This window comes from Oncorhynchus mykiss, chromosome 21 (assembly GCF_057628025.1).
Source record: "Oncorhynchus mykiss isolate SJ-2025 chromosome 21, ASM5762802v1, whole genome shotgun sequence".
Taxonomy (NCBI): domain Eukaryota; kingdom Metazoa; phylum Chordata; class Actinopteri; order Salmoniformes; family Salmonidae; genus Oncorhynchus; species Oncorhynchus mykiss.
The window spans coordinates 13979963-13991378 of NC_143042.1; the positions used below are offsets into that span (position 1 = coordinate 13979963).

Genomic DNA, 11416 nt, shown 5'->3' on the forward strand with positions numbered 1-11416 from the left:
GGCATCACAAAGCCCTGACCTCAATCCCATAGGAAAACTGTGGGCAGAACTGAAAAAGCGTGTGCGAGCAAGGAGGCCTACACACCTGACTCACCCAACTTATTGTGGGAAGCTTGTGGAAGGTTACCCGAAATGTTTGACCCAAGTTAAACTATTTAAAGGCAATGCTACCAAATACTAATTGCGTGTATGTAAACTTCTGACCCACTGGGAATGTGATGAAAGAAATAAAAGCTGAAATAAATTACTCTCTCTACTATTATTCTGACATTTCACATTCTTAAAATAAGGTGGTGATTCTAACTGACCTAAAACAGGGAATTTTTACTACGATTAAATGTCAGGAATTGTGAATAACAATGTATTTGGCTAAGGTGTGTGTAAACTTCCGACTTCAACTGTATATCCCCAGTCTGTCCTGTGCATGTCCACCCACACCCTACAATGAACAGCTGTGTGATGGAACTTCTGTACGTCTCTAGATGTGTCCCTCAGTGTGTGTGTGTGTGCATGGTTGCGTTTGTGTGTGTGTGTGTGTGATGTGTTTGTGAATCTGGGCAGCCCTTTGACAGTGTTGCTAGCCTGCTGAGAGAGAATTCCCCTGGGATATAGAGAGCAAAGAAGAGAGAGGCAGAGAGAGAGATGAAGAGAGTGGTCCCGTCTGCTCCACAGGAGTGAATGCGTGGATTCCAGCCTCTGCCTCTATAAATACTCCAGTCACGCATCAGAACAACAGTCTGCTGGCGGGGACAGGTTTTACATACATTTAGACGAGTAGAGGACACACAGATTTCATCTGTTTCCCTTACTCTCAGTTAGAGGACATGAATACAGAACAGTACATGCACTGTTTGTGTGTCAGGTAGCATTAGCTGAGTTAATGGGGAACTAAACAAAATGGTGGACAGGGAAAACCAGGAGCTTTCTACCTTGTGCTGCGTTCTAATTAAATTACATGCAAGATTATTTTTGTATTTTGACCTACTTAGTCCACCTGTCGGCTCTCTCTAGTAACGAGCCTGCGGAGGAGGTTAGAGCTAACTCATTTTCTTCCTTGATATGGTTTGAGTGAGAGTAGCTTTTAGGTTTACATTGTTGTTTAACTCCAACTCACCCACTCCCAGTTGCTCCAGCCGGGCCTTGAACTCTGGCCTCTCCTCCAGGACCCTAAGGAGATGGGTGGGCTCCATGCGCTCCAGCTCCACCCTCCAGTACACATAGATCTTGTGGTTGAAGCTGACGTACACCAGACAGGGGCTGTTCTTGCCATCCTTACAGGTGTACTGACCTGTTAAACACCAACATGTAAGGCCTGTTAGACAACAAGAGTTTCCCCTAATCACATGTCTTAATCAGGAAAAACTCCAGGCCCTAGTCATTACAGTAAAATATACATTCAGTGACAATAGGAGAGGCTTAGAAATAGGATTGTTCAAATCAAATGAATAAAATCAGACGTTATTTGTTACATGCGCCGAATACAACAGGTGTCGTAGACCTTACCATGAAATGACAAGCCCTTAACCAACAATGCAGGTTTTTTTGGAAGAAAACATTTGCTCATCACTGTGGCCCTGTGAACACTGGCCTATAATAATGTGCGTTTCGCAAGCAATGCCAACAGTGGTGAGGCTGAACTAATTCATTCCAATAACCACAGAGACAAAGCATGGATGACCCCTGAGTGTGGGTTGTTCACACACTGACTCTGATAGTCCTTGTCTGTAGCTTCAACATGCGTTCATCGTTACACATTCTGCATTTATTCCTTGTGGTATTATTATTATTTGTATTATCCCCTGCGCTGTTGAAAAGCGCCCGGAAATTAGCATTTCACAGTTACTCCACACCTGTTGTTTAAGAAGCATGTGACAAAAATAATTTCATTTGATTCTCTCTTGCCCATTTCTTTAATCATCTTATTAGATAACAATAGGATCTCTCTCTGCTCTCAGAGGCACTGGGGCTCGTGCAGAAATTGGAGAGACAGCATTTGACAGCAAGCGAGAGAGTGGGAGATAGAGAGGATGTAGCTTGTTTATGTGAGCCTGAAGTCCAACACTGCCATCTAATGGTGACATGAGCTGTAAACATTTATTGTATTAATACTGTCAATATCATTTGCTTAGTCATCACGTAAATCAGGTATACATAGGTGAGGGATCTGACAAGAATGTGTGGTTCAGAATGAGATCTCACATGCACAGAAAGCATTGACGTTCTCGTCAAACTGGAAGCGCACCACCATGCGGTTGTGGTCGATGATGTAGGTCTGACCGTCCCAGGCACACGCCACCACCTCCTCTCTGCCGTCGCCCTGGAGACAAGAGGCACAGTCAAAAACCGCACGGTCACAGGCAGTCACTTAAAAAAAAAAACATATACTGTTTTTATAAACTCACTGTGATATCCAGCTTCTGCAGAGCAAAAAGCTGGTGATCCACCTGCACTGACCACTTCAACTGCTCTGAACTGTCCATCAGTTTCAGTGTGCCTGGAACACAAAAAAAACTACACGATCACATTGTTCACATACTAAAATTACCAACATTTTATGCTTAAATTTGTTAATGGCATCAAGAGTATTGTTTAAACTGCATTTAATAATAATAATATTAATAATAATAAAATGACAGTCTGATTTTAAAAAATTAAGAACTAAAACAGCTCAAGACCTGCAGACCACTGGTTCTCACAGGGTTAAGGAAAACATTAAAGCCATAGAAATGGAATGAATTATTCATTCGTTAACAGCAGCACTCAGTGCTGGACACCAACATAGTCATCTAAAGATGTATTAGGTTCTCTGCATATGTATTAGGTTCTCTGCATATGTATTAGGTGCTCTGCATGTCCAGTGGTATGTACCTGCCAGGGGTGGGTGGAGCCTCCTCCCCAGGCCCCGCCTCAGAGGAGCACTGTTGTGTCCATGTGCACAGCAGGATGGCAGAGCCACAACCAGGCTGGGACACCATCAGTTCAGGAAGACCCTCTAGGTCTGGGTTTACTGACAGGCTGTCCACGTGTCACAGGAGGAAATAATGGATTAGAAATAGTAGAGTGTACACTTTACAGGATGTGAAGTCATCCAGTGTTATGTGGGGTTTATATGTCGGGCCAGAGTTCAACTTGGGATAACCGGTCATACAAAAGTAGCTCAGCTTTTAGCCAGGTCAATTTCTATGGCAACGAATCTTTCAGAACGAACCTGCTCCTGGGCAAGTTAACTCCACTTACCCTGAATGAAATGACTGAGCCACGTGTTGAGGATCAATTAACTCAGATTCACTCCCTCTTGCAAAGACTGCATCATCCCCTCCATTTGAGGAAGACGACTGACTCAATATTTTATTAATCAAATGTTTTTTTTTGTGCTACAAAATACTAATGTTAAGATATCACATTTCACATTTAGTAATGATAGAAGGCATTTTAAACTTCACGCAACGTGACACTTTTGTGTGACTTAATAAATAACAAATATCAATAGGAGTGGGAAGGTGCTTGTGCATTGATAAACACACCAAAGACGGCCTTAACGAAAAGTTGGAAAATAAAGACGGCACTTTTAATAGCCTATTTCACACCATAGCCTGCTGAACTTGCAAGAGATTTTTTCTCTCAGAACAAATAAAAATGTGGCACTAATTAATTCATAGATGAAGGTTTCGGCATTGTCACAACGAAGAGAGCGACTAGCCATGTGCGACATGCGCAGTTACAAGCCTGTTAGAGTTTAGCGGCAGGCGGACGAGCAATATCCACCGTCGTAGTACGGACCAAGCCTGAGCTGGAATGTAAAGCTTGCTGAAGATGGTAAGAAAACCCTGAGTAGAGTAATCTAGATTACTCCGTAGGAAACCCCTCAGGAGTTTTTCAGCCTTTGATTGACATATTCCATGTTTGTGTATAGACCTGCCTGTCCCTCCAGAAGCCACTTCTTCAGCAGGACCAGCTGTCCAGAGCTCAGGTCTGAAGAATCATTGGGCTCCTCCCAGCAGAACGCTCTCACCACACGGTCTGTGTATCCCACTACAAGCTCACTGCGCCCATCCCCATCTGCAAAGCGTACACACACACACACACACACACACACACACACACACACACACACGCACGCACACACACACGGCTGAGAATAAAGCAGTCAAAACAGAAACGGTCAATTGCATTGAGGGTCCCTACATCTAGGATGAAATGGGTGCAGAACAGAGAGGTTACCTATGTCACTAATAAGGATGACTTTAGTGCTGGCAGGAATGTGCTGAGAGAAGCAGGGTTTCTGGTCGTCAGAGAACAGCGCCTCCTGCTGGCTGGATGAATCTGACTTGGCTCCACTGCAGACAGGTCAAACAGGTGAAACCATCCCTCTGCACCCACAGCAACTACAAAGTTCTGATGGATAAGTTAGGGCGGTGAATAGTTAGATGATAGCACTCATTGGATGCAAGGGGAAAATGACACAACTATTCCTCATCTGACTGGAGGACTATGCAGTTTCTGCACACCCACCCTTCCGTTGTTGCAGATGTCTCCAACACCAACACAGGTGAGCTAAAGAAGAAACAAAAAATATAATTCATTAAATATTTGTCTAAATCTGCTAAAATAACAACAGAAATCAGATGTGCAGGCAGGGGTGTTCAAATTCCCTCTTTAACGCCACTACAGTTGTACTTAAATGTGACGATATTTGAACTCAAAGAGAGGTGATCAAATGCCCTCTAAGCAGCCACTTACCATGCCCACACATGTTCTAGTGAGCCAAGGCTTGGCGTCATCGTTCTTGTACACATGCAGCTTTCCACTGGTGTCACCCACGATAAGTTCATTCAGCTGTTCAAAAATAATAACAGTTCATGTCAAGGTTTTGGTGTCAAGGCCATGGGTACAGTCAGGACATTTTGTTTCCATAGACATAAGATATGTTGTCATAAATATGTTGAAGGTCAAGGAATGTGATAAGAGGACTGTTATGGCATCTACCATTTCACTCTTGACCCTCTTATCGTGACTGGAGGGAATGAGTCAGAGACCCTCTAAAGCAAGAGTTGTTATTTACAGTACAGGGACTAGAAAGGCACAGCTGGACAACGAGTGGGCAAGTGGAGAATGGACAGAGCAGTTTATGACTTCTGGGAAATTATTGATATGTTGCCACGTAGGTGGGTAAATAACTGGCAAAAAAAACGAGTTGATACATGTCATTGGTAGGCTACAGTATGTATAACTGGCCCTAGGAGGTGGATACACTAACGCCGTGAGCACTTAGACTACACACATTTTTTTCAAGGATTGCCTATGTCTGAAAACATGGACACAATGAAAGATCGCTGAATAATTGTCTAGCTGATGATATTTTACCGAGTCATTGTCCGCCTGCCCAAGACAAATTGCACGACGGAAAAGGGTTCCGGTGAAATCCAAACTAACAAGCTGAACATAGCTCAAGGACCGCATATCACCAGATAACAGTTTGACAGCTGAGCTGGACACTGACAGCTGCAATTTGCACCATCCAGATGCAAGTTAGAGAAACGTCAAGTAGTTAGCTGTGTTAAAGCATATATTTAAGCGTTGCTTCTGCTTTTAAACTTGGCGTGATAACTATTATCAACCATAACCACAAAAAATAACAGAAAGCTATACTAAACTTGTAAGATGTGAGTTTTTGTACGCTCCTCCTTAAACAACGCTCACATGACAAAAACAGTATGGAAACATACTTGAGACAGACTTCACGCGTTTTGTATTTTGCGATTCGTATGGTCACGTGGCGATATTTATTATAATCCCACAGATATCGTTAGTTATTGAGAAGTAAAGAAAAAATAAAACAGCCAACGGAAATGTGATATTGTAACATAATCCCTGCATTTGTATTTATGCACAAATACTGAATCCCACCTAGCTGATCATTTAATTGTTCATAATATAGACTAATGTCACACTCACATGTAGCCTAGTAATTCCAGAATATTCTATGAGTGTAAATGATAAATTATAATGTCAGTAAACTAAAAGAATAACGTGGTAAACTGCTGTGGGCATTAAAGCAAAAGATTTAAAAACTAAGTACAACTGCCATCAAGTGCATTTGGGTGATGCACTGTCAATCCTCTAGAGGGTACTGTTGTACAAGGGAAAATATTTTCCAACTATTTCACCTCATCCATACTGTCTAGGGACCCAAGGCCCCTCTGACCCATATGACACTTTGAGTGAGGAACCCAAGCCACCATTGGTTTGCCTATATATTAGGCCCACATGTTTGAAAGACCTACATTTGTTGGTATATTCTCAGAAGTGCGGAATAATTTCAGTGCACAGCCTGTGGATATTTACTGCAGCTGAGCCGCTGTTTTCAGTGATCTCCAGTGGTGTAAAGTACTTAAGTAAGAATACTTTAAAGTACTACTTAAGTCGTTTTTTGGGGGGTATCTGTACTTTATTTTACTATTTATATTTTTGACTACTTGTACTTTTATTTCACTACATTCATTGAGAAAATATTGTACTTTTTACTCCATACATTTTCCTTGACACCCAAAAGTACTTGTTACATTTTGAATACTTAGCAGGACAGAAAAATTGTCAAATTCATGCACTTATCAACCGAACATCTCTGTTCATCCCTACTGCCTCTGATCTGGTGGACTCACTAAACACACTAATGCTTCGTTTGTAAATTATGTTTGAAGGTTGGAGTGTGCCCGTGGCTTTCTGTAAATAAATAAAAAACAAGAAAATGGTGCCATTTGGCTTGTTTAATATAAGGAATTTGAAATGATTTATACTTTTACTTTGATACTTGTACATGTATATTTTAAACCAAATACTAGACTTTTACTCAAGTAGAATTTTACTGGTGATCTCTCTCTCTAACTGTGTGTGTGTGTGTGTGTGTGTGTGTGTGTGTGTGTGTGTGTGTGTGTCTGTGTCTGTGTGTGTGTGTGTGTGTGTCTGTGTGTGTGTGTGTGTGTGTGTGTGTGCGTCTGTGTGCGTCTGTGTGCGTGTGTGCGCGTGTGCGCGTGTGCGCGTGTGCGCGTGTGCGTGTGTGTGCGTGTGTGCGTGTGTGCGTGTGTGCGCGTGTGCGTGTGTGTGCGTGTGTGCGTGTGTGTGTGTGTAAAGACCAGAACAGGTAGTCACGACCCATTAAACAGCTGCACATCACTGGCCACAGACAGGACTGGATGATTATCCACATCGACTGTAGGGAATTTCAGATAAATATTCAGTTCAGCATCTCTTCAATAGGCTAACTGCTGAGAGAAGTTGATTCAGATTACTCAGATGCCTTGTGATGGCATGGGTCATTACCATTCACTCCAGATGTTCTTGACAGGTCTCATTAATTAATTAATGCATAGCACAACAGTTTTATTTTACTCAATAAGTAAAACAAAAGCATCAGATAGATGTTTAAAGTAGCCTAATTTTAAACCTCCAAAACTTTCAAAATTAAAGTCCCCTATACTGTCTTGTACGCCAGCTAGACAACACTATGCTATTGTCCACTTCAAATGTTTTATTTCAGATATGGTCTTTCATCTAAAACTCTATTTTTAGCACAATTGAATAGTTAATGCAGCTGAATATAGGCTATGCCCTTCAAACTTTTTTATTTAGACCTATTCATGTATATAAATTGTTAATAAAGATAAATCAGAATTTTGATAACTGTGATCCTTCAAAATGCATTCAGTAGAGGCTTTTCACTTTATTATAAGACTGATCTGTTGTAATGCACCTGCAGAAATTATACAAAGTAGAGTCAGTGCCATGGGCGACCCCAAACGACCACATTATTTAAAAAAATAAACACCACAATTTAGTTTAACAGCTAACAAATTGAAAATTAATCCCGCATATCACATAGGGATTATTTCCCAGGACAAATGGGCCCTTATGAGTTTTGTTTTATGATGTCTCAGTGAACTCCAAAAGCAGAAAGACAGAGGTGTTTCAATGGAGACTCGGGCGCCCAGATGTCATATTAATTATTACACTCGGCTATGACTGGAACCCTCGAATAGAGGGAGCGCTCTGCCTGCCTCTGGAAGATCTGCAGTAGAAACAAGTCTTTACAAAGCGCTAATTGGACCCTGGAACCGCACTGACAGGGGATGGTAGATAGGTTTCAGAAAGCCGACGATGGCGAGGGGGCTAGGGGAAACTGAATAGAACCCACGCTTCTTTTCTAAACTCTCTTGCTGTGCAAAAAAAGGGAGGAAAAAGAAAATAAAAGTTGGTGGGGGCTGGGTTCTTCAATGCAGGCTTGATTTTGAATGCCACAGCCAACACAGAAAAATTTCACAATTTACCCCCTCCCCTCAAACACACACACACACACACACACACACACACACACACACACACACACACACTCATCCCCATGAGTGGAGTCGGTTGGTTTTGTTCTGAGTGAAAGACATGTTCTATTATGCTGCCCTTTAAAAGAAAACAAAATTGTCGAAATACACTGTGTCGAGTCGTTACTGTAACAAAATAGGGTGTATCAAATCATACACAAAACATCCTCGAATGCGTCCTTCTTATGGCCCCTTCTCAGATTTAGCCTTCCGTTCCGCCTCTCCGAGGGTGATGATTAGCTCTAGCCTAATGAAAGTGGGAAATTCGCCTCTGCTGGACAAAGCTCCATTCTTCGAAAGACGAAGCATTCAAATGCGGTTGTAAAAGTGTTAACAATAAACTGTGGGTCATCCAAGACTGTGGGGTCTGCTTGTGCCTGCCAACCCGACAGTGTTCCAAACAACTTACAGTCAATGGGGTCTATAAGGTATACCTTATAGTATACTGCCCATACTGTATGGACCGCAAAGACAATGCAAACAACTAAATCTTAACATCTTTGATAAGCGCCTTTAAGGTCCGCCTGAGTTTGAGAGCTGCCTTTCAGCACTACTTTTCGGTCCACTTGAGAAATTGGTTATCTGCATGCGTAAAAAGCTAGTATAGCCAAATAGGTTCGCTTGTATAAGCTAATTTAAAAAATATATATATTCAAAAAAAAATTAAACAGTTGTTTGAGTCACCCATAAAGGGACACGTTTAACTCATTTTACGCATAAAATGAAATTACGCCTTATTTGTCTTTTGACCTCGATCTTATGTTATATTCTATCACATTGTGGCCAACTTTTATGAACAAGACCCTCAATCTCTCATTCGCCATGAAACAATTCAATATATATATATTATATAAGGTCCATTTCTGAACCAAAGACGCTCTATTTTTATGCATTTTATATGAGGAGCATTTTGGAACCTTTGCGCGTAATCAGTCATTCTATTAAAACTAACATTCTATTAGTGCTCAAAACTCTCAAGACATCTGGAACAAGTCGGCATGCTGCAACCAGTTGTGCTTTGGTGACTGTTTGTTCAGTGGTTCAAGTGGCACGCGACCGGCGTACGCATTGCAACAGCACAGGAGCCAAGGTGAATACAACTAGCACGAGGAGGAGGCGTGGTCAGGTCCAGCGCGTGGGGCTGCCAGTGTATAAGCCTCGCTTCTAGCCTTTCTCAGGACTCAGTTCAGACTGAGGAGTGTGCGAGGCAGAAGCCCACAAGACCGCCCATTAAACACGGCTAAAGTGAGCATTAAGCCACACGTGAACGCCACGAGCAGGACGCAACTGCTACCGATCAATCCAAAGAAAAACTCTGAGATTCTCTGCAGCTCTTATTTTTTATTTTTCAATACGTGCCAATGGACATCACAGCAAAGATGGAAATAAATGTGAGCCAGCAGCAGTTCATGCCGCCCTCCTGCTTCTTTGCTGCCGCAGCGCAGAGTATCCAGCTCAGCCCTACCAGCAGCCAAGGGAGCGGCAAGTCAGCATCCAAGGTGAAGAGACAGCGCTCATCCTCGCCCGAGCTGCTAAGATGCAAGAGGAGGCTGAACTTTGCCGGCTTTGGGTACAGCCTGCCGCAGCAGCAGCCGCACACCGTGGCGCGGCGGAACGAGAGGGAGCGCAACAGAGTGAAACTTGTCAACAACGGCTTCGCCACTCTCCGGGAACACGTCCCCAATGGCGCGGCCAACAAGAAGATGAGCAAAGTGGAAACGTTACGGTCGGCGGTGGAGTACATTCGCGCACTACAACAACTTTTGGATGAGCACGACGCCGTGAGCGCAGCGTTTCAGTCCGGGGTCCTGTCGCCCAACAACTACCCCAACGAGATGAACTCCATGGCAGGCTCTCCAGTGTCCTCCTACTCGTCCGATGAGGGGTCTTACGACCCTCTCAGCCCCGAGGAGCAGGAACTCCTGGACTTCACTAACTGGTTCTGAGAAACTGTATCCTATAAGGTACAAATGTTTTTTATAATAGGCCTATCATTCATATTCTACAAGTACTGTATTATGCTTTGTTATAATACATATTTGCATTATTAGGTTTTCAAGATCAATTGAAAATAACTGAACTAATGTCTTACCCCCTTTTCTTGTTCGTTACTATAGGAATATGGATCAATTGAATGATGTAAGCTCTCAGCATGGCTCGGGAGGATTACAGAGGAGCTCGCGCCCTCTAGAACAAGACGCACTGAGCTGGCGTTCTGCTCCGGTCGTCCACGACCCAGTCCACCTAAAGGAACCGCCTTTGCAACCAGAGAAACTGCGGACATGCAGGCCAGTGTTGAGCAAAAACGCCAAAGGACTAAATAGAAAACAGGCTCTCCACGTCTGACAGCGTGGGAATCCAACCTTCCAGCACATTCGCCCACGAAAACAACATTTCAAAAGTGATTTTACATCAGCACACAAAACATAATTTCAAATGTTGTTCTCGAACTATGCTTAATCCAATCAAAGAACATCAACCCTTCTTTGTAAACTCCTGTGACATTTAGTTCTAAAATGCTTCCAATGTGCGGATTTTATTATATGAAATTCTATATCAAACATGTTTTTGAAATATATCAAGATATTTTTGTATGTAAAGAGATTTTTTTTAGATGTTTTCTTTTGTATATATTTATATTGATAAGTTGCTCTTACCTCTTGCCTATTTTAGACTTGTATAATGCTCTGCAGCTGGCTATTCTGTGTATGGTCATTGATTAATGAGGTTTCAAGAAGGGGTTTGACACTCCGACGTTTGAATTTAGCACCAATGTGTCTTATTTAATAGGAAATACATGTTATTGTACATGGAGTTCACGATGATCAAAGGTTATGCAGCTATTGTCCAAACAGAGCACAATGGCTATTCATTGTCTATTGCTATACTGCCAGCTCCACACTGCCTTTACTTATATCATGTTGGTTGAAAAGAGAAAAGCCTATAACCATATTTTCTACACTCTAGTCTCATAATAAAACATTTTCTAGTATTTCCTTTTGTACCTCAGACTTTTTTACGTTTGCATTTTACATTCACTTTTA

The 11416-nt window shown here is 42.3% G+C and overlaps 1 protein-coding gene and 1 pseudogene across 2 annotated transcripts; one reads left to right on the top strand and one right to left on the bottom strand.

Moving 5' to 3' along the window:
• Positions 1-966: 966 nt before the first annotated feature.
• LOC118936407 (KICSTOR complex protein ITFG2-like) lies at positions 967-5694 on the bottom strand (annotated as a pseudogene). Its single transcript, XR_016490426.1, has 9 exons — positions 5365-5694; positions 4741-4836; positions 4513-4554; positions 4222-4395; positions 3873-4059; positions 2869-2963; positions 2403-2494; positions 2200-2317; positions 967-1288 (listed from the first exon to the last, which is right to left on the bottom strand). The product of XR_016490426.1 is annotated as a KICSTOR complex protein ITFG2-like (transcript).
• Positions 5695-9548: 3854 nt separating this feature from the next.
• On the top strand, positions 9549-11364 carry LOC110500047 (achaete-scute homolog 1a). Its single transcript, XM_021577164.3, has 2 exons — positions 9549-10336; positions 10490-11364. Exon 1 carries the CDS (start codon positions 9734-9736, stop codon positions 10316-10318), a length of 585 nt encoding a protein of 194 aa, XP_021432839.1. The 5' UTR covers positions 9549-9733; the 3' UTR covers positions 10319-10336; positions 10490-11364.
• Positions 11365-11416: the final 52 nt, after the last annotated feature.